This window comes from Mizuhopecten yessoensis, unplaced genomic scaffold (genome assembly GCF_002113885.1).
Source record: "Mizuhopecten yessoensis strain PY_sf001 unplaced genomic scaffold, ASM211388v2 scaffold10985, whole genome shotgun sequence".
NCBI lineage: Eukaryota > Metazoa > Mollusca > Bivalvia > Pectinida > Pectinidae > Mizuhopecten > Mizuhopecten yessoensis.
This window is the reverse complement of record NW_018408820.1, coordinates 1,809,822-1,835,775: the sequence shown is the minus strand read 5'-3', so window position 1 is coordinate 1,835,775 and position 25,954 is coordinate 1,809,822. Positions and strand designations below refer to the sequence as shown.

The 25,954-nt window shown below is 36.2% G+C and overlaps 1 protein-coding gene across 1 annotated transcript; it reads left to right on the top strand.

Annotated features, from left to right (window-relative positions):
• The first annotated feature begins 1,497 nt into the window (after positions 1-1,497).
• Positions 1,498-19,458, top strand: LOC110464309 (lactoperoxidase-like). The gene is made up of 14 exons (XM_021519458.1): positions 1,498-1,664; positions 4,171-4,347; positions 5,613-5,727; positions 6,706-6,920; positions 7,421-7,597; positions 9,146-9,194; positions 10,436-10,542; positions 11,579-11,680; positions 12,283-12,381; positions 13,874-14,360; positions 15,066-15,278; positions 16,472-16,638; positions 18,488-18,590; positions 19,060-19,458. The coding sequence occupies exons 2-14, from the start codon at positions 4,173-4,175 to the stop codon at positions 19,118-19,120; spliced, it is 2,070 nt and encodes a 689-aa protein (XP_021375133.1). The 5' UTR covers positions 1,498-1,664; positions 4,171-4,172; the 3' UTR covers positions 19,121-19,458.
• Positions 19,459-25,954: the final 6,496 nt, after the last annotated feature.

Sequence of the window (25,954 nt, the reverse complement as noted above, 5' to 3'; positions counted from 1 at the left end):
TCTGAAGAAACTCCCGCAAGGTATGGGTTATTGTTCAGAAATGATTTGGTTATGTAATAGCGATGCCGTAGAAAAAAAACACCAATGCCTCATTACATTTTTAGGCGGTGGGGCGGGGATCCTTAACTAGTAGTCTTTCAGTATAGAAGGTGAACATATCGGAGCTGTTATATTATCAGAACTACTGCCTAGTGAGTATTTTGGATGTTTTTTAAAGTGAGTCCGGAGACCTTAACCCCCTCCCAACTCTTTTTTCTGCCAACTTTTTTTTTCTTTCGTTTTTTTTTCGTGCCTGAGACGTACAACCTCTGAAAATATAACTCGACGCGTCTTTGAATTATCTTTGTGTATCACGCTTAGTTTTTTTAAAAGACAAAACGTCACAGAACTGTAACGAAATTTGTAAAGGAAAAGCGTTTAACTTCGAACATTAGCGTTTGCACCGCTGCAGCATGACGTCAGACGCTTTCTAATCCGGTGTGCCCGCTATGCGCGATGCAATTCCGTCTTTGCGTATTGCAGAGTTGTCTTCTCTTGTGAGCAGGTATTGATTGTTACGTCATTTGTTTGTGAGAGTAACGTCATCAATTTTTGAGAAAACGACGTAATTTTCTCACACAAACCAATGACGTAACAATCATTTCCTGCTCACAAGAGAAGACAACTCTGCAATACGCAAAGACGGAATAAGTAGACCAATCTATCTGAAATGGCTGTTATGGTTTGTCTATATAGGCTTATTAAGAACATTCCAATATGGCTGCCACACCAAACTGTATATCAAATTCAATATTGCATTTTCCGTTAGCATGAAACAATCCCTGTCAAAAATAATCCTCCTCCAATATTTCCCAAACATAATTGAGGTACATGTACACTAAATTTCAGAAAAAAACCCGTTTCAATAACTGATGAAAAAAATCAGTTTTTATATGTTTAATGCTAACGGAACGCATTATTGAATTTGATATACAGTCTGGTGTGGCAGCCATATTGAAATGTCCTAAGTAAAAATACTAATTAAATTCACGTTCAAAATATACTTCAGAGTTACGCTAACCTTAGCAGCTAGCACAATTAAGATTTTTTTTAGAGATACTTTTAGTATTTAAAACATACCAAACGAAATTCGAATCCTAAAAATGATGCGATTTTTTGTACAGATTTTTTATATTGTTTTTGGTACAATGCTTGCTATGATATTGTGCTATTTACGTTGTGTTTAATTTATATGACATTTTTTTATATACATTTTTATAAACCTACCTGCTTCGATTTGTAAATAATGAGGTGGCGTTTTCTAAATGCATTTTGTTTTCCGCATCTGTTTGTACCCCAGCACAGGTCAGAAGTTCGTATGGGTTTTTTTATTTGCATGATCAACACTTTGTCAATATAATATACACATGAAATCGATTTTTTGCAAAGTTTGCATTTTCTATCGCCGATTACACATGCGCAAATCACACATCTCGTGCATTTTGCTTCTTGTGAATGACGCACGTGGCCCTTGACTACGCACGTAAGTAGTCTGCCGTACGAAGTCAGCTAAGACCAGGAGGCCGTGAGAGCTTGACCAAGGACCAGACAAGGAGAGCTGGCCCAGGACAGACACACAGGACAACCTTGTTTCTTCTTCTCGGATCTGGACACTATTTTATAAGGTACGTACGTACATGTATACTTTTTTATGTTGCATCTATCATATATTTTTTTGTGTGAAATTCTATGAATTTGAAATAATATTTATTTTATTGACAATGAAATGGAAAATTGGAGTTTTTTGCAGGTTTGGAACAGGCTATTTTTAATGCAAAACAAGAGTTAAATTTAAAATATTTGTTTCGGCCATTTTTTTCTTTCTAAAATGGTCGTTTTGTATGAAATGCACACATTTTAATAAGCAGTCGCGTTTTGATTCTCTTAGTTTATTAAATAGATAAGACGGTAAAATAATGTTCACAAATGTTCGTTGTTAATGTCGTGGCACTTTAAACGGTCTGTTTTCATGTCGGCACACATTTTGGACATGCAATGGCAGGTCAAGAGGTGTCCAAGTGTTGGCGGGGAATATATATATATAATGATAAAATAAATGAAATGTGATTAAACGTGAATATTTTTTGTCAAATTACCGTATGTATTGCCAGGCGTGAAACACCTTCTCGAATCTTATCGGGAACTTGTAGGGGGCAAACCGGGCATAGGCAAGTTTTGGATGCTTGCATATCCAGGTTAGGGTGGGGAAGCACCCGGTCGGTGGTATAATTCAATCTTGTATCGGTGAATCAGTTCGTCCGTCCGTGTTACTGCATTATTGGATCACTTGATCATTAGTACCGGTATATGAAGCGGTGCGTTATGATAATCATAACCTTTTTACCCTTTTCGCGAGAGTTATGTCTCCATTTTCGATTTTCGTTTACAATTTCTATTTATTTTCGTCGGCAGTTTTCGTGGAAATTGTGCTCCTTTTAAGATTGTTCGGACGCTTTTCTGATGTCCCCTGTCAATTTTACATTATGCTCAAATTTGCCATTGTTCAGAACAAGTTGTTTTGCACATTTGTAACAAAATTTGGGTTCCAAGTTTTGGAGTCGTGTCAATGCAAACAAACAGCAAATCTTCCAATGCTACATCTGGCTGGTATATATTTCACTGATAACATGCACACATGACCAGTATCTACTTAGTTTAATCACGGAATTAGATTATCTAAGTCCGTGGTTTAATGTCATGCACATGCCACCGTTTCACTTTCACCTTTACGAGTTATCCCCCTTTATTATTTTCAATAAAGGGGGATAACTCCTTAGCTACCAGAGACCATTACCTTGTGTAGTTGTGTACAATGTAACTTCTGTACATTTTGAAGAATTGTCCTTTTGTTTCAGGATTAGTTTTAGATTCAAGTGAATTAAATATGATTTTTTTTAATTAAATGCATTGTATTGGCCTTAAAAAGAAATAAAAATTAAATCCTACAAGAGAAATAAAATTCATTTTGAAAGCATTCCTGCATCATTTCAGCAATATTTCGGCTGACTCCCCCCCCCCCCCCCCCCCCCCCCCCCCTGGATTCACTTGTTCAACTTGTGCTATATATAGATGGTCATCCCGAGCAAGGTATTTTGATATTCTAATTAATCTGAATACATTTTCATGGCCTACATGTTTTATCAAGTGTGCCCCTCTCGACACCAGAGGTCTCTGACACAGGTGATCTTTTCACACAGGTAATTTCTTGATGCATGTGATCTCTTAACAAGGCTCTCTTAAGATCTCTTAATGCAGGTGGCCTCTTAATGCAGGTGGTCTCTTAATGCACGTGGTCTCTTAAAACAGGTGGTGTCATAGCACATTTGATGTCTTTGACACAGTTGGTCTATTAGACATTTCTCATTTTGAGGCAGACCTAGCATGACAGAGACTGACACTGAGAGTAGTAAATGCAGGGAACATCTCAAAATCTTTCAGTTTATTCATGTCCCCCTGGTTGCGACAAAACACTGGAGAATTATCTTTTTGTGTTCCTTACCTACAGTTACATCCCCTGATTTTCATAACAATTGATAACTTCTCTTTGCTGATCTCGCCCTACTGCGATTGTTTTCAGAAAACTTTTTTTTTCAATTGCAGTTTATACTGAAAAATAAGGACTCTGTGCATGCTACAGTTAATTGTATTAGTATAGAAATCCAAAAATTCACTCCCCTGAAAATATCCCTAGAACAGTCTTCCAAGAAAAGCGTTTAAATGATTTTGTCTCCCCTTTGATGGCTAACAGGTGTAGCTTATCTATTGTTAAAACAGATGGCAGAACAGTAATGGTCGCTTCCACAGGGATCTTTAGAATTTAAATTGTTACTACTTTATTTGGACCTAAATTAACTCATGCACCCCTGAAATTTCAAAATGAACTATTCTAACCTTTAAAGTGGAAGAGTTCAAATGTGTCTTCAGGGGTGAATGGGTTAAGGTGTTTTACAGCTTTTGGGGGATTTGTGGCATTTTTACTGAAAAGGAATCTTAACACAGGTCTACTAACAACACGGGACTAACAACACGGGTCTACTAACACGTGGTTGCATGAGCAGGTTGACTGTATTCTATTGCTGCGACAGTTTGTTGGTGAAAGTTGATCTGAATTCTGTGTTTGCTCATTTTCAGTCATGTTTTGGAGAGCGTTTATGCTGGCTGCAGCCTGTTCTTTGGCATATGCAAATTCTCCTGAAGACGATTCAAGTCTGGAAGAGACTATAGAGCAACTGGTACGATTCGTCAATGACAATGCCCACGAAAACCACCTAGTAAATCAGGAATTGAGAAGACGCCACACCACTGAAAGTTAGTTAGAGCCTGTATATTGTGAATTTGGTCCATTTTATTTTACTGGACTACAAAACTCATTTGGAGCAATTTCAAAATTGTTTATTAAAAGAATCGTATCGTTACATGTGTGCCAGTTTCTGCATTGGAAATTAAAGATTTTCTTGAATCAAGATTTTCTTGTTTACAGTAATTGTACAGAAAATCCACCCTACCTTGTCCATTTTCAAAATTATATTCAAACATAAAAAGTGCCTTTATTGCATAAATCAAAGCATTTAATGTTAACACTGTTAAAGTCTACCAAGCAGTATAAATGGGTACTTCAAATAGCATTTAGGGAAGTAACCAACAAGGCTATTTTAGAACAAGTAATTCCTTTTATGTAAAAAGCATTTTTTGTGGAATCTGAATTCTATACAATATATTGTTTTTTTTGTCAAACTGCCATTTGCTAAAAACCTGAAAACAACAAAATCAGAAATTGCTTGATACTGTACGTGGTCCTTCGATATTTTCATTTGATTCAAAAATCTGTAAATAAAAAAGACAAAGCTTGTAAAGGATTTAAACAGGGTTAGACACAAACTGTTGTTTGGAAGTCCACAGGACTAGTTGAATAGATTATTAGTCCTTGGTCAATGTAACTAGTCCCAAGATTTCCTGACGAGGAAAAAATTGATCTACAGCACGAAACATCAAAAGTAATTGACAGTAACGTTTTAGGAAAATTGACAATCATGCAATGAATGCATCTATTTTTAGCAGTTTTTTAAAATGAAATGTTCTTATTTCATAACCCATATTTTTCACAAGTCCAAAGGAACAGTTAGGTTAGGTGATTCACTAGTCCTTGCTGAAATCTACTAGTCCAGGACTAAGGGACAAGTGTTAATGTCGACCCCTGTTTAAACATATGAATTATTTCAAGCTTTGTACCATAAGGCTTGGAAATATATGGCTAAGTTAAAACCCATCTTGACTGCAGGTTTTTAAACAGATTTGCTTTGCTTGATAAAATTTCTTTTCATTTTTGTTCAAAATGAAAGTGAAACCATGAAATTGAAAGCTATTTATTTGTTAATGAAGAAGCAAGTAAACTAAATGAAAATATAAGCATTACCAATAGAATAAGTTGTGTCGCGAGGTACAAGTTGTTAATTATGTTTGTAACTATAGTAAATTAGTTTTGGACATTTTCTAGAGTTATAGAACATGTTAGCATGGCAATGCGGTCTTATTTCAGCAGGTAAATGAATGGCAAGATTGTTTATGATTTGTAGAAAGTATGAAGAGTCGTCGCATGATACGAAAGATGAAATGGTCGACTCCCGAGATCAGGGCCAAGGAAGAGGCATCCCTTAAATCACTCGATGCTACAAAACAACTCATGGATTTGTTAGTATAATGAAAATGTTATTTCAAACCTTTCTGTAAAACAATTGAGTAATATATATCGTACAATACAAAGAGAAAAATTTCATTAGAATGTTTCTGAAGTATGTCCTTGAAGAGATGAAGTAATGACACGTTGTAAGAGATTTTTAATTCGTCAATTCGAAGATTAGGGGGTCTATAGCAGTACCCATGGCGTCGGCGTCCCACTTGGTTAAAGTTTTTGGGCAAGCTGTGTTTTTGTGTTTAAGTCATCTTTTAAATAATTGTACATTGCAATATGGCTACAGCATTGCTTGGAGGTTCCTAAGCAACAAATTTGACCATATTTGCTCATTATTGGTCCAAAACAAAAAGTCTTTTGGAATTGCTTGAAGTTTTTGGGGAAGTTCTATAGGTTAAGTTTTAGGGCTAGTTCTTTTGAAACTACTTGAATCAAATTTGGCAGGAAGCATCCTTAGTGGAAGGGGATTCAAGATTGTACAAATGAATTGGGTGTGATAGGGGTTACTTTTGGGGGATTAAAGTGGGAGTGGGGCATCAACAATGAACTTCTAGTTTCCTGATCTATTAACCAAGATGGGACATCCTGTAATGGCCCAATTACTATAAGCACTTTTTACAAAAATAACTTTAATAGACGAGCTATGCTAGCTGTTCTCCTACAGTTCTTGTTTCTTTTTACTTGTCCGTAAGGACTAATTTACTGTTATAGTATGTACATTTATATGATGGATTGATTGAACATTTAGAAACAAGTTTCTGCTGGTTTTCAGCAATATTCAACCGTTCAAAATTTAAAGTGCATGATCATAAAAATTATTAAAATTATCATTACAAATATTTCTGTTGATGCAAATGTTGGCATATTGAAATTCCTACTCTTGAATTGTTTGAAATTCATGTGAATTTGAGAATGTGCTGTAATGCTAATGAAAATTAGTGCATTCATTAACTTTGTGCTTATATAATTTACAAAAGGACTGGTTTGTCGCTGAGAGACCTCCAGGATACTGAAGAAATAGTGTCTGAATGGAAAAAGCAGACCACTGCTTGTCCAACACACCAGGTAGATTGTTCTTCGGCTAGTAATAAATTCCGTTCAGCAGATGGATCGTGCAACAACTTGGTTCAGCCATGGTTTGGATCAGCTGCTACTGCACAAGAAAGATTCCTTCCTCCACTTTACGATGATGGTAAGTACTGTTAGCCCAACCATTGTACCTGAATTACCCAAACATTTTTAAAAAGATTCTGCTTACAACTCGTCGATCGTACATGTACAGAAATATAGCTTTTGACATTCATTGGACTTGTAACCTTGACTGTGGATCATGACCTTGACATACTAGTGACCTGGACTGTTGACAGTGGATTGCTGACCATGATGTAGTGGACTGGTGACCTTAATTCATTCTCCCCTGAAATTTCATAATGAGCTATTCCAACCTTTGATTTGGAAGAGTTCAAATGTGTCTTCAGGGGTGAATGAGTTATGGTTAGGCCTATGCTCTTGATGATGGACTTGTTTCTTGTAGCCTATTCTATCTCCTGACATTTTATCAGGAGAGTTCCAAGAACAATTAGCGTTCTGGTAGTGTAATGTTAAGGCTAATGATAAAGTGAACATTTATGCAAGGGAGACAACTCTTGCACACTTAATGTAGCATACATCCTTGTATCTTTGCATTTTCAGGAGTTAGTTCTCCAAGAACTTTGGGCAAGAAAGGTCAACCTCTGCCCAGTCCTCGAAAAGTCAGCAACAGCGTCTTCAAATCTTCAATTGAGAAAAAGGAAACGGAATTGTCACTGATGGTAATGGCCTGGGGTCAGTTCCTTGACCACGACATCACACTTACACCAGCAAGCTCGGGTAATTTTTTGTGGACCCATAAACTATTTTCCTGCTATTGTACCCTATTTTATGTACTTTTGCTTTCATCACCTGTCAGCTTGTGTAATTTGTCATCTTACATTGGAATTCGATAAATGTTTTCCGAAGCTGCTGACTGAACTACAGTAGGTTTAAGATCCAGATTCCCAGAGCTGTGTTTCAATTTTTAGGTTACCTGGCCATGGGTCATGGTAACATATTGTGATAACCTTTTGTCCGTCGTCATGCGTTAACTTTTCCTTGTGAACACGATAACTTCAGTAAATGTTAACGGAGTTTGATGAAACTTTGTATGCACTCTTATATCAAACAAGATCTTGGATGAGTTCAAAACTGGGAATTATTTGACAGTAACTTACAGAGTTATTGGCCTTTGTAATATTTTTATTATTGGACCTTGTAAACACGATAGCTTCAATAAATTCATGACACATTTTTGCTACTAACAAGGTGCTGTTAAAATGTTGTGCCTTGTTTAATAAATTATTGATTTACGCTTTTACTTAGTTTCTTTTAACCAAGAACAGAAGACATACAGTTACCAAGTTTGTTCAAAGCAGACCCCTTGGGCCAAAATTGGAGTCACACCCATTTATTTCGATTATCTTGTTCACAGGGTCAAACAATAATAGAATTACCAAGGGGAATACCTATCTAAGTTATGGTCAAATTGGTCCGGTATTCAAACTCATCCCAAGATCTCATCGATACAAAGCTGCATACAAAGTTTCATAAAAATTGGTTCATATTTACTGAAGTTATTGTGTTCACAAGGAAAAAATAATGGGCGATGCAGCAAGGTCACTCGGACCGACAAAAGTATGAATTGGCCCCTGGATGACAGTCCTAATTTGAATCGGATGTCAGGTGACCGTTAAGGCCCATGGGCCTCTTGTTTTGTTATTTTTAGACTTTTTAGCTGACATGTGACATTTGGTATTTTAATACTCTATACCAAGAATTTTTCAATACAATTTAATACTTTCCTTTTTTGCCTGCCCTATATATAGTAATAAACTCATTCACCCCTAAAGACACATCTGAACTCTTCCAATGCAAAGGTTGGAATAGTCCATTATGAAATTTCAGGGGTGAATAAGTTAAATTAACACTGGGCACATATGTATCTACTGATGACACGAGTGACGTCAAAGACTTTTCTTCTACAGTATTGTAAAGAGTAGACTTGTCCCTTCATATTGATAAAAAAATTGTACAAATTTCCCAAAATATCATAGGCTATTGATTGCATAATTTAATTGTGCGTCTCTTTTTTTGTTCAGTATAGATTATTCAGGCTAAGGGCCAAAGTTTGACTGGGCGAAATTTTTATAAAGTAATATTCGGCAATGTTATTTCAGATTTATGACATGAATTGAACAGCAGAAACTTTTAAACTTCAGGCCTGCAAACAGTAGCAGGTGGGATTCTGTATACCTAAAGGGAGACAACTTTTGCTTACATCATTATTAGAAGAAACCTGTAACATGCCCTCCAACACATTAAACACGAATTTGTTCATTACAGGATCGGAGACTTCAGCGACTGATTGCTGTCGCAATGTTTCAACTGCACTGTAAGTATCGAATAAGTTTTTTTCCTAGGTAAGCTCCCTTGCTAAATTGTCCAATCTCTTCCCATCAATATTGAATTAAGGTAATAAGATTGTGTGGCCATTTCTCTGTAGAATTTCTTCAAATTTTGTAGTTTATTGCTTTGAAGTTAGGAAATGTTCTGCCACCAAAAAATATAGGTTGTCAGAATTTTAAGGATTTTAAATGGAAATTTATGTAAAAAGGAGTGAATTTTGAGAAAAAAACACATTTTTTTCCAAAATAATGTCAATAAAAATGACACTGACATAGATTGGTATTGCATTATTTAATATAAATTACATAAATGCTGAAATTGTGTAAAATTATCTATAAACGATTAAAAATTGATATTTTACAATAAAACCATATACGCATAGTAATTGCATGTAAGAGTTATCGTTCTTGAAAAACTTCACAGTAGTGAAATAGGTAGCCGGTTTCCTGAAGTTCAGAAAAATGGACACCTGTGACTCATTGATTAAAAAACAACTGAATTAATGCCTGGATTGCTTTGAAATACTTTAATATTGAGAGAACACACTGTTCTGTCAATAATAAACATACAATATTCATCAATCTAATATTAAACATTAGAATATGCGGAAATTGTGATACTGTCTCCCTATATTGGATTTTCAACTAGGGATGTACTTCCTATTTCCGTTTAGCAATGCACTCCAATGACCTTGAAACATCCTCTGTTGTGGTCGTTGTGCCTTCTCTAGCATCCTTAGCCAATGTATTATACTATGGTATTTGAAGCCAACGTATACTATGGTATTTGATGCCAACGTATACTATGGTATTTGAAGCCAACTTATACTATGGTATTTGAAGCCAACGTATACTATGGTATTTGAAGCCAATGTATACTATGGTATTTGAAGCATTGGCTTCATCTATTATTAGGCTTCAACTCTGTTCTCTTCTATTTCAAACTGATTGCATAATTTAAACCAGTTCATGATCGATCGTTATTTTTTTTAAAAATTTAACTGAGGCTTTAACTCATTCACCCCTGCAATTTACTAATGAACTATTCCAACATTTGAACTGGAAGAGTTGAAATGCGTCTTCACGGCTGAATGAGTTAATTAACTAGATCAAAATTTGCAGGACTCCGCTTTAAATTATCAATGAAGAGGTCGATTTTTATTTAGACATTCTAAGTTGTTCCGAAAGGAGCTATCTTTTGACCTTTTAAAACTTTGTTGTTTTTCAGACCCGAGTGCTTCCCTATTGCTATCCCGTCTGATGACCTCCATTTCACCCGTACCAAGTGTATGGATTTCGTACGGTCCGCTGCCGTCACCGATGCCTGTTCTCCAAGTAGGTTTACCAAGATTAAAGCTTGAGGATACCTGCACCACTATAGGCCTTAATGGACACATCCAGATCGACGCATGGTAGAGTCGACTATAGTTACACGGGGATGAAAGGTTTAAGGATACCTGCACCACTATAGGCCATAATGGACACATCCAGATCAATGCATGGTAGAGTCTACTATAGTAACACGGGGATGAAAGGGTTTAGGATACCTGCACCACTATAGGCCATAATGGACACATCCAGATCGATGCATGGTAGAGTCTACTATAGTAACACGGGGATGAAAGGGTTAAGGATACCTGCACCACTATAGGCCATAATGGACACATCCAGATCAATGCATGGTAGAGTTTACTATAGTTACACAGGGATGAAAGGGTTAAGGATACCTGCACCATTGCCTAAAACTCCTTACTGTGAATTAGAAACGTATTAACATGAGCATGACATTAATTACATATCAAATAATTCTGAAAATAATCGCAATACTTTGCAGAGCTTAATGAATAAAAATATTAAGATAAATATTAAGATAAAATAAACATGTAAAACGGAGTGCCATTGAATTTGAACCCTTTACCTCCAATCACGATATAATCGTGCTAACCAAGTCGGCTACCTGATCAGTGGAAGCTAGTTCCCTGGCCAAGCCAGACGACATTTAAAACTAGCACGAGTTAATGGGGACGTTGCTCGCATGTAAGCATGAAAAACTACACTGGAATACCCTACTGTTTAGCCTGCTTTGGAATTGATAAGATCATTAAGCAACATGTAAGATATCTCTGGAAATCGGCTTCGCTTGATTGTTTGAAACATTCGGGAAATTAAAACGGAAAGATTAATGTACAAGTACATGTAGGTCTTTATAGTGCTAAAAGATTAATACAGGGAGACCGAATACAAATAACGGGTATGATGAACAAGGTAACATAGTTCCTTAATGGAGATGGTTCTTGCATGTACATACAAAGTCGGCATATATCCTGATCAGTAGTAACCCGTTGGTCGGTGAATTATTTTTCTTTTTCAGACCACCGTGAGCAGTTCAACGCCATCACTGCATTTGTTGATGGCTCCAACGTATATGGATCATCGGTGGCCCAGATGAATGAACTGAGGGCTTTCAGGAATGGTAAAATCATAAACATATTACCCTTGTTTGGCTGAAGTTCCTTCTTTTATTTAATTTTTTTTTTTTCTTGTTTCAAGTTTATGAAGAATGTGTTTATCTAGGAAAAGTTGTATTGTAAATTTGACAGCTTGAGAACTTTATCTATATGAATTAACAAAAGACTAGGGCTTAAGAATTGTAGTCTGACAAAGTTTTGAGAATTAATGAAGTGCAATGTGTGTATATATAGGAAAATTGAGTAGAACGAACCTTAATTTATTATATTCACAAGATGGGATGCATAATGCGGAAATGTATAGCAACAAATTTAATTTACGTCGATTGACCTTAATATTTCCTGGTGAAATTTATTTGTAAATAACATCTTGCTCATCACAATTGATGTAATTAATCACTTATTGGTATACAAGGCTTAGATTTAAATATTGTTCTATGGAAGAAATCCATAACTTTAAAGATAGCCCAATTGTGCAGATTTTTTGCCTTTGGTCTTTTTCAATCACAATATATTTAGCAAAACCTCAACTCTGAAAAATGTTGATTCTGGATTACGAAAAAAATCTCCACTCCTTATATTATTGAGCAATACTGTTTTGGTATAGGACTCCTAGCGACGTCAACAGTTACCTCGAGCCTCCCCCCAGCTGGTGACCCGCACAGTTGTTTGATTAATTCAAATCCGGACTTCTGCATCAAAGCCGGTCAGTAAAATTATTATTATTTTTTTTCAAAGTTTTTCATTGGTTTAGAAATTGTTTAGTATTGCGCCAGTCCCCTTTGCACTCGTTTTATATAGAAGGGCAATATCAAATCAAGCCTTTTTGCACATGGGGTCAAATTTGGAAATTAACTCCTGTGGTTTTCAGTCCCAGAAGCAGTTCGCAGGAGGGGACTTAAAAACACTCTGGTCCTTCCATCCGTCCGTCTGTCCATAGAGTTCCCGGGCATACATCTTCTATTTCAGCTGGAGTGACCAGATTTGGTATAAATGTACATCTTGGGATGGCAGTGTCGAGACAAAGTAGGTCACTAACCTAAGATTTAACCTTTGACCCCAACCATTATAAAAGTTTGTCTAAGGCCCATCTTGATACACTATTTCACCTGGAGTATATTCGTATTCGATATGCAAGTATGTCTTGGATGGTGAGGTGGAATACAAGACTAACATGTATCTGTGAACTAGATCCTACAATATTATGTATACAGCTCGGTTGATAAACAAATTATTACCAGACTGAGACTGGATTGCCTAGACTTAGATGAAGGACTCTATTCTTACAATTGTAACGGTGACCGTGGTTTGAAACTGGGATCTTCAAAACACTATCGCCGACGATCGACCCAGTCCAGTTCTGCTACATTCCGCCCTCCTTTAACAAAGCCTTCTACCCTGAAGACACACACGAGACCCTAAACCGCCTACTGTGGGTATATTTTGTTGGGCGCCAAATGTAACGGGAGAGGAAAATTACATGGCGAAACCGTGGTTCAAACACGGGACCTTCAAAACTTAGACGGATGCTCGAACAATTGAGCTATCTGGTCGCCGACGATTGATCCAGTCCAGTTCCACTACATAATGTTGCCATTTCTAGGTCAAAGTGTGGTAAATTGCATACAGTTAAGACTCTCTAATCTGACCCCTCTATAATCTGACATTATCAAATAATATTATCCCCTTTGTAATTATGTAAAATATGTGGATAATTAGGTTGCCTTACAAGCGTTTGCTGTAGGGAATTTTCCTTTAGCTTAGCGGTAGAGCAGCGGGCTGTCGAGCCAAGGGTCGTGGGTTTGAGCCCCAGCGACGGCCCAATCTTTATCACTATTCCTCTCCTATTACAATTACATCTATTAAGACCTGTGTATTCGAACAGTCCACCCAAAATCTAAACAATAACAATGGTAAAAGGGATTTGATATTGTCATCTACAAATGTTTCAATGTTAACATGTATTTTTTATGTTAAACATGACTGCAACAGCAACACGAATGTTGAGAAAAAACATGTCATAGTAATTCTTAATTCTAGGAGATTCTTTCTAGTGCAATAAAGAAGTAGTGGGATAGCTAGATTACATATTATCTGAATATTTGATGTACAAATATTTGTTGTATATTTGATGTACGAATATTTAATGCATATTTGATGTACGAATATTTGATGTACAAATATGTGTTGCTTTACAGGAGATGTACGGGCAAATGTGATTCCTCATCTTGGAGCTAATCACGTTCTCCTTTTCCGGGAGCACAATCGGATTGCCACAATCCTCTCGGCTATGAACAATGGCTGGAACGACGAGAGGGTATTTCAGGAAACCAGGAAAATTATCTCGGGGATTTTACAACAGATAAGTTATTACGAATGGCTACCATCCATTCTCAGCCCATTTCATTTGTCCAAATTTGATCTTTTGTCATCCAATCAGGACCCCTATCGATCTCGTACCAATCCCAGCATTCGGAACGGGTTTGCAGTTGCTGCAATGAGATTCGGACATTCTCTGATTCCTGCTAATGAGTGCTATCTTCTCCGTGACTATGTTACATGGGAAGTGGAGAAGCCTATTCAGCAAACATTTTTCAGTCCGTCGTTAGTGATCCAAAATGCTGGACAGGACGTTCCAAAACTGGCAAGATGGGTGATCGCCAACAATTCCATGAAGGCAGATAGGTAAGATTGTGAGCGACGCAGCTCGTGTTTACATAGTACCATGCAAAATTGTTTTCAAATACATGCATGTATCGATGAATTTACGGCAATTCTTTTGACAAGATTTCTCAATGTTGCGAATAAGATTCATCAGTTTGGTATGAATAATAATGGGATGGAATGGGTAAACATGTTGCCCCTCCCCTTGACTAAATGCAGTATTTGAGTGCTTTTTGGTGAAATTTCTCTATAATTTCTGAGAGCTGAGTTTACCGATTCGGCACACTCCAGGCTTGGCGAGTGTTCAGCAATTTAGCCGTTAGACACCAGTCATTTACACTTCTTGATGAAAGAATCTCAAAAGCTGATGGCAAAATAAGTTTTCATTTAAGGTTTCTCAGATCAATGAATTTGAACAGATATTTACCAGTTTTAGCAGTTGAAGACTGGACACCAATGTGGCCATGCATGCATTGCTAAAAATATTGGTACATTTCCATTAGCAGAAACGAGACTGCATGTAAATCATGCCAAAATTTTGGATACTGTGAAGCTTTGAAGTTATGCATTTGTGATGGAATGAAGTATATATTTAAGCAATGTGCAGGTCAAGACTGCATCAATATTAATAAGCTGATCAAAACAGTGTTATAAAACGTATAGAAATATGGAATGTTGCACAACCCCAGACTTAGTAGTGTTATTTCTATCATTTCTATTATACAGGATATTTGAGCCAGGTGTTAGAAACCTGCTTTTCCTGGACAGTAACGGGAGCAGCTTTGACCTGGGATCATTGAACATCCAGAGAGGACGAGACCATGGAGTTCCTCCATACGTTGAGTACAGAAAACTTTTTGGACTGAAAAAGCCTAAGAGCTTTAACAAGCTGACTGACCACAACAGTTATGCCAAGGGCTTGTTGAAAGATGTCTACGAGTAAGTACATGTAGTTGCTTGACAGGGGTTGGTGGGTTTCCCTCTTTGTCCTTCGGATTTGGGGGTTTGACCTTTGGGTTAAGCATCCCGATTTAGTCAAACTCGGCCCGAATTCATGAAACTGTTCTTATGCTCAAGCATGGATTCTCTGCTCAAAACCAACTTATTAATGTCGGTTGTAGACCCTAAAAACGATGTTCTGGTTTAAGTCTCTTCCAAATTCTTCCAAATTACTCACAAAATGTGAATTATTATAGATTTATCACGGGATCCAGCACTAGGCACGAGCACAAAATCAGATTGAGCATGAGAATGGTTTCATGAATACAGGCGCTACTGTTGTCATTTCCAGCCAGCGCAACTTTCAGAATCGGTTCATTGACAACCTTTCTTTTTGATATTTCATGGACCTCTCGGGCATGTTATGGTAGATCCTGCTGTCTCTCGGAATTTCTGACCTCGGCCAGATCCTCAAATATTCCGAGGGTAAAGCTTGGTGCACCCTCAAAGTTTATGCTATTTTTTCAAAAATGAATTGGTGGCCATTTTCATCGGATTAATTCTAAACATTTCAATCCCAAGTTAACTACGAGGCCCAGAGGGCCTGTATCGCTCACCGGGATATGGTGAAAGTACTTGTTATGAGGTAAATATATAGCACTACATGGTAGGTACTGTATATGCACACATGAAATTTCAGAACGATCCATCCAGTATTTCTTGAGATATAGCCAGAACAAACTTCAGATGTCAAAATCCAAGATGTCTGCCTGGTGGCCATCTTATTTAAATGAATACACCCTTATTGTAACAAGCACTACTAGACAACTTCGAGACAAAATTGGGATAAAAAGAGGATTTCAAAGGTTTTGCCTTTATTTCCCCTATTGCCTCCCTCTACCTCCAGGGGGACTACACCAACTGTTTTTACAAAATTGAGTGCCCTTTGCCTTAGGATGCTCTAGACCAAATGGAGATGAAATCCCTTTATCCCTATGCCACATTCACTATTTATACAAAATTGAGAGCCCTTGGCCTAAGGATGCTCCAGGCCAAATTTAGTCAAAATCTACTGTGCCGTTAAGTAGTGTTTTAATGCAAAAACGAGCAGACGACGTTCGGCGGTTATGGTATAACCTAACCATGGTCATTCGGACCAGGTGAGCTTATAAAAAAACATCTTCTGTTTACAGTAGCGTTAAAGACATTGATCTGTTTGCTGGTGGTATGTCGGAGAGGAAAGTGCCAAATGGCCATCTTGGACCCGTGTTTACAGAATTGATTGGAAGGCAATTCAGAGATATCAAGTTGGGTGACCGCTTTTGGTTTGAAAGGCCAAGTCCTGAAGGATTTCCACCTGGTAAGAATTTTATCATGATTAAAGCTATACTTGAAGAGATTTGATAGGTAGCAGTATACAGTAACGTACGGTGGCCATGTTTGATATTTTTGTACAATGAAGAACCCTTGTAATATAACGTATTAAGATCTTAAAAAAACAAGAGGCCCAGAGGGCATGTATCGCTCACCTGTATATCCAAGCAATCGTGGCAAAATATTCTCCAAATGAGATCCAATGGAAGAAGCCAGACCCCAAGGCCAATCCTTGTAGCATATCTGTATTAGATTTTTCATGCCCAGCAATTTTATGTATGGTTATGGGATGGGGATCTCAACTGTTTCTAAGCTGAAACTAGGTCCCTAGGGTTGTGGCCAGACCCCAGGATCAATTCTAATATCATGACAGCCATTTGTCTCTTAATGCCCAGCATTTGTATATATAGTTTTGGGGTGGGGATCTCTACCGTTTCAAAAGGTTTTGACCAAGGGACTGTCGCCATGGGTGGGGCCATCCCAGAAGCAAATGCACATTCTTCTCTTAATACTCAGCAATTGTATGTATGGTTATACGGTGGGGAACTCGACCATTTCAAAGTAATAAATAAATGTTGGCCCCTTAGCCCGGGGGCTTGGCCCCACCATTTGTACAATTTTTAATCACTGCCTCCAATGGATGCTTCCAGTAAAATATGGTTTATATCCATCTCAACTTCCAGAGAAGATGTCGCTTAAAGCAATATAGCCGAATAACCCTTTTGGCCCCACCCCTCGGCCTCCAGGGGGGTCAGCCCCACCATTTGTACAATTTTTAATCTCCACTTCCTAGGGATGCTTTTAATCAAATATGGTTTATATCCATCCCTTAGTTCCAGAGAAGTCGCTTAAAGCAATATGGCCAAATAACCCCTATTTTGCTAAAATAAAATTGCCACTAAAACTACCATGTACATGATCTAGTGTCCAGACAACATGTTTATATGGGCTTAACTCTTGAAGAAAAAAGAAGAAAACATGTACAAATTGTGGGGATTTTATCAAATGTAGCATATGAAGGGAGATAACTCTAGAAAAATCACTTTAATTTATCATTGAACCATATTAATTGGGATATATAACTCTACTACTGATCACATAGTGGGAGGTTAGCATACATCCTTAATGTCAATGCTGTAGCAGAATTATGATAAGACATAACTGTCAACCCTCCCTCATTAGAAGGGATACTCCCTCATTCATCCTTGTTATCCATGGGTTGCGCTCACTTTCGCTCTCTACACCCCTGGAATAGGTCATAGCAAAATTGAAGGCTCTGTGTATGCCACCTTGTTGATGAGACAAGACTAGTTCGACCCTTTGATGTCTACATCAAAAGAATGTTGCGGTAAGGTAAAAATGACGCGCTTTGAAGTCGGGCGTCTCTCTTTTGTAATCTTCAATCGACATGTATCAGCCTAGCGATTGGTCAGGTTTTTTTACCCGAGACCAATCAAACAGCTTCGTTCGTGCCTTCAATTTTGCTATGACATATTCCAGGAGTGTAGAGTGTGAAATTGAGCGTAACTCCTGTATATATCAAGGATGTCAATCATTTTGACCAAAATTTACCAATCTCCCTGTCAACTCCCTCATTCAAGTCCAATTTCACACAAACTCAACATCTACATCCTGTGGTCAAATGATATAGTTACTGCATGCAGGGTGGGTGTAATGATCATGTATAAAAGGGAAAGATTAATTGAGAAATGCTGTTTCAGTTACATTTCATGCACATTCTCACTCATTGGAAATGTGGAATGAGAGAGGTACGAGTCCCTCCATTGGAGGTTTCGGAGGTTGACACCTACGTGTGAAAATTCTTTTTTTCACAGCACAACGTGACGAGATCAGGAAGATGACCCTTGCCAAAGTCATGTGTACCAACTTTGGTATGGACCTTGTAACAAAGGACGTCTTCCATATACAGAGCACAATGTAAGTCACTACTGTACAATGAGTTTTTACAATCGGAATTAAATATGGTTTCTTTTTTCACAGAAGCACCTTTGCTACAGGGATTTGATTCCTAGACCTATTAATTTTAAAAGTAGATTATAAGCTTGTCCATTATGCTACTGGTCAATTTTGTAATAATACTTTTCTAGCTTGTCCATTATGCTACAATTTTGTAATAATACTTTTCTAGCTTGTCCATTATGCTACTGGTCAATTTTGTAATAATGCTTTTCTAGTTTGTCCATTATGCTACTGGTCAATTTTGTAATAATATTTTTCTGCAAAATTACAGAGCAACTTCAGAATGTTTTCTGACTCCTTTGAGAAGTTTGCATTCTATAAATGTCTTTTGTTTGAATAAAGACGAAATAAATTTATAAAGAAAACAAACTTTTTTACAGTAGAAGCAAGGTTTACCTTTAACAATTTTATTTATATTTACTTTCAGTAATCCACTCACAACGTGTAACAGTATTCCAGATATAGACCTGACGCTGTGGAAGGAGTAATAGAACTCGACAATATCGAAATACAACGTAACGGAACTGTAAAAATTCTGAACTATATTATGCCACAAGCATATAAACAGTTCTTGTTTATTGAAGTAACTGTGAAGCATATTTCCACATCTTGACTAATTAATCAAGTGATGATGTTATTGCTTTGAGAAATGCAGAGAAAACATCAACCTACCAGATTTCGGTAGTTTCCACATGTTTTTAGATGTTAATATCTTCCGTAGTGTTGTTATTGGTCATTTTTTAAAAACTTTTTAAAAAACCTAACGAATGAATTGTTCTGTTATGCATTTATATCTTGTCGAGTTTGAATAAATTGTTGAAATGTTTACGAACTTTTGTTCTTTTTCTAGATATTTAGCATCCATTGATTTCAAACTTCCAGACTTTCACATAAAGTCTCTGATGTATGAAGTCTTGAAATTTATCCAAATAAAATTAAAGGGATAACAGACTTGTTTAAGAATACATTCGAGCCTCGTTAATCCAGCCATAGTTTAATGTTACCCGATTGCCCCATTAAACTGCCACTGTTTAGGCGAAAGATTTTAAATAAATTACCATTTTTGTCATAAATGCTAAAAAAAAAAATTAACACAAACAGTAATTGAAAACTTGTTTTGCAAGCTTTTGATATTATTAGTTTCCTTTGTCGGCAAAAACTCACAAAATAAGTTTTATTCTTTGCTTGACAAAGGACATACCAAAGGTATTCGGAAGATAAAAATTGAATCACTTTGACCAGCATTTACAAACTTACCATTTACAGTATTATATATATGCTTACCACACTGAATCTCGTTAAACTTTTTTCTTAAAAAATTACTTTGACCTATGCAAAAAATCAATAGGCTTGTTTGCAATCGGAAGGGCACACAACGCTTTATGCTTAAATTATTATCCCAACAAATTAAGAAATTATTGAGCAATGGTGACCTTGACCACTGGCTGACTATACCCAAAATAGGTTTTCTGCATCAATTTGGGCAACCTAAACAGGAAGTTGGATCTTGGTTTGGTCATTCGTTGTCGAGATTCCATCCAGACGACAGCACTGAAGCAACATTCTGTTTTCAGCAACGGTGATCTTGACTACTGATGAGCCACGCCCAAATTCAACAGGGATATCATTATTGCATGGCAATCGGAAGCTGCTGGGCACCCCACAGACAAATGAGTTTAAACTTTGTTTGGTAATTTATTCTCAACTTAACCAGACGAAAACCAAGAAATAGTACCTTTTAAGCAACAGTAACTCTTGCCTCTGGCAGAAAACGCCTAAAATTGGGTTATTCGCATCTATTTGGTCAATCCATTACACCCAAGTTTGATCTTATCATCCGCAGAAGCACAACCAAAACGGTGACTTTTCCCTCATGGGCCATGACTATTAATTCAATAACGTCTTTTCATATTGCAGATCAAGTTATCTGCTCTTGTGAGCAGGTATGGATTGTTACGTTTGTGAGAGGAACGTCATACATTTTTGGGAAAACGACGTAATTTTCTCGCACATACTAATGACGTAACGGTTAATACCTGCTCACAAGAGCAGATGTTTGCAAACTGGCTTCCAAGTTAGAACTTTGTATGACCATTAGTTCGGGCATTATGAATAGGCGTATAGAAAGACGCGCTGCATGACCTTTTTCTCCCCTATTTTTTTTTTCGGAGGGATAAAAATGAGAAGTCAATTTTAAAGCTTCAATTCGGTTTATTTTCTGAAAAAACAAATCATGACTCATATTTTTAGCTCACCTGGCCCGAAGGGCCAAGTGAGCTTATCCCATGGTGCAGCGTCCGTCGTCGGTCAACTTTTTCCTTTAAAATGCTACTTGTCCTGAATGGCTGAGAGGATTTTGACCAAATTTGGTCAGGAGCATCATTGGCCAAAGGTTTCTCAGTTTTGTATGAACGGAGGGTATGGTCCGTCTGGGGGCAGAGGGACGGGGCCAAATAGGGGGACAATAGGTAAATCTTTGAAAATCTTCTTCTTCTCAACCAATAAAAGGATTTTGACCAAATTTGTCCTAGATCATCTTTGGACAAAGGAGACTCAAGTTTGTATAAACGGAGGGTATAACCCCACTGGGGGCAGAGGGGTGGGGCCAAATAGGGGGACAATAGGTAAATCTTTAAAAATCTTCTTCTCAACCAATAGAAGGATTTTGACCAAATTTGTCCTAGATCATCTTTGGACAAAGAAGCCTCAAGTTTGTATAAACGGAGGGTGTGGCCCCTCTGGGGGCGAAGGGGCGGGGCCCAATAGGGGAAATAGAGGATTATTTTTCTCCTACTATACAAGTGAAGGGATTTAAACCAAATGCAGTCTGAAGCATGCTTAGGGAGAAAAGAAACAATTTTGTTTAAACTGAGGTGTGTGGATTCCCCTTCTTTGGGGCAGATTAGTGGGGCCCATTAGGGGAAATAGAGGATTATTTTTCTCCTACTATACAAGTGAAGGGATTTTAACCAAATGCAGTCTGAACCATGATTAGAGACAAAAGAATCAATTTTGTATAAACTGAGGTGTGTGGGCCTCCTTCTAAGGGCAGATTGGTGGGGCCCATTAGGGGAAATAGAGGATTTTTTTTCTCCTGCTATACAAGTGAAGGGATTTTAACCTAACCAAACTTGTTTTAGAGAATCTTTGGGCAAAGGGAATTGAATATTTATAAATGGAAGATGGAACTTTGTTACTTGTACACCTTTGATAAACCTGAATGGTACTCAGCTGGTTTTAAATTGAAAAATAGAATACCAGGTGAGCTATTAAGGCCCCTGGGCCTCTTGTTAAGTTTTACAGCAGTATTATTTGACTGTGATATCGATCCTATCCCCTCAGTTATATTTGGAGCGATATAAATAAGATAAGTCAATTTTAAAGCTTCCAAACTGGTTTATTTTCTGGGAAATAACTTTAATAACATAACTAATTATGAATTTTAATAATTTTGTTTACAACAGATAATTAGTATTGTAGCAGTATTAATGGTTAGAATGGAAAGACGGCCGTGTTTAACAATGAGTATTTCTATAACTATAATATATTTAACAGAATATAAAACATAACTATCTCCATGTAGTATACGAATATGATCATCGAAAAATTGCAAGACGGTAATTAATGAGCAACAATAGTTCGGATAAAGTAGCAAAAAGGTTTGATAATAGCTAATTATGAGCATTACAGTTGGAGAATAGACTGCAAGCATTATACACATGACGATTTTGGGTAAGTGTTGTCATAAAAGAAATTAAATATTAAAGTTATTGGATAACAATATACAATCAAAAACAATCCGTTCAAAACTTCCAAGACTTCTAGTGTACACCATATTTTGAAATAATTAATTTGAAAATTGCTCCAATTTTTATTCCAGCACTTTTTATCCATGTGCATTTATTAGCAAGAATATGGTATTTGGTAACAAAACATGGTGTCTAATATCAGTACACAAGTATTAATAAAAACAAGCTACCTTAATTATCCTGCAGTAAGCCCAGGGTCCAACACATAATAATTTAGGAACTTTAAATTATTTCGAGTGAAGTGATGACCAGGGCATTGAATTTGGTTATCAAAGTCCGTGTGATGACTAATAGGACAATAAAATAGCACTTGTTGGCTTCCAACTGGACTACAACAGATGTGGGTGGGCTTATTACCAGGCATGGGCTTATTGTTGGATAAATATGGTAACTTGTAACAGCATGTATAAGTTATTCAATATATATATAAGATTATATACATCTTGCATATGAATTTATATTGTATGATATGTGTGAAAAAGTAAAGATTAAAACTATATATAAACAATAAACGGAAAACAAAATGTAAATATAATATAATTTCTTGCCTTTACCAAAAATGAAAAGTGCAGATACAAAACAAAACTGATAACAAACATTTTCACAGTTCGTCTTAACAAATAAAAATGTAAATAAATCGGGAATTATTATCAAATATTGAAGTGAAATATTGAGAGTGGATCCAACTCATTTTCGAGGATATTTCGCTAGAAATGTATTTGTTTAAAGTGTCGAGTGTATTTTTTTTCAGATTCCAAGTTTTGTAATACATGTATCGGAAAAATAAAATTCAAAAGGTAAAAAAGGTATAGAATAATATAAACTTTTAAACGCAACACCAGCCCATATAAAACTTGTAACAGGTTACAAACTTGTAAGGTAGAGTCATGGTGCTGTTTTGCATCTCCAATAAAGGAGAGTTCCAATCTGTTATTTTTGTGTTTTTTCTAAGTAAATACCTACATGATAAATACCAAAGAAATGATCTCCTTTTTACATACAAATTTTTTTGATTCTGCTACTAATATTTGATCAGCAGACGTCTTTGATTATGAAGCTGGGAGCTTATCCACCAGTCTGGGGTTGATATCTGTTATATTAATGTTCAGATTCCCTAAACGCCTGCAACCTGTAATTGTCCATGCATAAATGGTAAGGAAATAACCTTAGTTTAGCAAAAAAAATCCTTTTCAAAAGCCTGTACAGGTATAAAAAAGTAAAATGATAGGACTCTACCTTGAACCCGCAAATGTTTGAGTTTCATTTGATCATTTAATTCATTCTACTCTTCAATGTATATGTTTATTCAAAAAGTTTTTCATTCTGACCTGTATCCATGCAAGGAAAATGGATGGCTCTTGTAAAAATTACAACCAAAAAGAATGGGATTTCAAAGAATATCAATAAAATATTGAAAATTAATGAAAACCCACCTTAAACATGATTTTTTTTATTTATAATTTGTTAAAGCAAATTGTGCCCACAAAGCTGATTTTATCAGTCTAAGGACTAGGGCCCGTAGTCCTGAAACCATTCTTGTGCTTAAGCATGGATTTTGGGCTTGCGCCCGATTTCGTGTTTTGGTTATAAATTAATAAAAAATCTTTGTCAATGATTTGGAAAAAAAATTAAGAGACTTAAAGCCGGACGCTTGACATGATTTAATTGAATTACAAGAAACGAAGCTTGTTTAAGCACAGAAACCATGTTAATATTGGCATGTGTTGATAACATGAAATGAATTAGTATACATTGACAAAGGTCGCACTGTTACCTACTAACAGCGTGACCTTTGTCAATGTAAGCTAATTAATGTCATGTTATCGACACAAGTCTTCAGAACTTAAAGCCCAATTAGGAACAAATTGCTAATCTCAAAAGAATGGCGACCCGTTGTTCCTCAAAAATTCAGTTATCTTTTAAGAACGAAAACTGAACAGACAAAAAATCAGTTTGAACAGTCGCCTTTCTATTTTTACACAACACCAGACTCTTGTTACAAACAATTAATATACATTAACTGTATGGTATCCATATTATGATAATGTTCACAAGGTAATTTAATGCATATATATATCTCAAAGCACCATATATTTAAATATTTCTTTTTAAAGAATGCTTATTACGCTTTTAAACTTTTATCCACTGTAAGAGTATTTCATAAATGTATCTTACATTTTTTTATATGTTGCATCGATATAATTATTCCAATTTTATATAGATATTGATATTTAATAATTAAACCTATAATATTTATCAACTTTAAAGTCCCACCTGACATATTTCTTTAAGAGATTCATTTTTATCATAAAACTATAAAATATATTGCATAGATAGGTTTTTATTATATTTACAACAGATGTATTTTATACATGCAGACCAACTTTGTTCATCTTTACATTTTTTTTTTTTTTTACATTACCGGTAATAACATTTTATATTAAGGAAAATAAAAGAAAATATCACAAAAAAAAATGTTTCACAAATTTAGGGAAAAAGTTGAATACAACTAGACAATTTATTTGACAAATTAAAAGACAGATATTCAAAAATATCATTCAGTCCTATCTCATTAATGAATCATTGAAGTAGCTTACTTTTTATGATCCTGCTTTGCTGAAATCTGTAATACTTGGTACCAAGTTGTAAAATTATTTGACAACTGTAAAGGTCCCTGGTGGCAATTTAGAGTTACTTCCCTTTCTTATTCACCAACATGAATGAAAAAAAATTCCACCCACCTTTATTAAACCCTTAGAATAAATGACTTAATTAACAATGTGAAGTGTAATATCTTTAAATAAAGTTCCAGGCTTTGGATGAGAAACCAGGTCTGCTTTCGTTTATTGTGATCCAAACTGTTGCTTGACAAAGCCTTGTAAGGCCTGTATAAACTTTTGCAGGTCTGCAAGGATTTCCGAAAATGTTCCAGATGTTTCGCATAAACGTACAGGCCCCTGTAAAATTTGACTTGGTTTGTGATTGCCAAAACATTCAGCACAAGAATGTATTATTATAGCTCTCTTCATAAGTTCAAGGTAGGTAACTCTTGCAAAATAATGTATACATTGTAATATCTTTAACCCATTCACCCCTAAAGTCACATTTGAACCTTACCAAATCAAAGATTGGGCAAGTCCAGTTTAGATATATAGGAGTGAATGAGTTAATCAAATATATAAGAAAACAAGAATTATTTGTAATTTAGTTCCTAAAATATGAGATTATTCTGACATAAGTTCCTGATAACAAAAAAATGTGACATTGGGTCCCTTTTTATATATATACTCAAGAGTATAAATTACTATCCTAAGAAAAATTAAGATGGGGTCGAAGACAACGGGGTCCCACATATATATGGATGTATGAGACATAAGTAAATCTATTTGAGACTACTGAAAACAATATTTTTTTTAAACCTGTATAAAAATGTGTATACTTTCAACTGAATGAAATATTTGAGAGATTTTGTATTTTAGTACTTTAATAATAATTTTGTCTGAAGTCGAATTT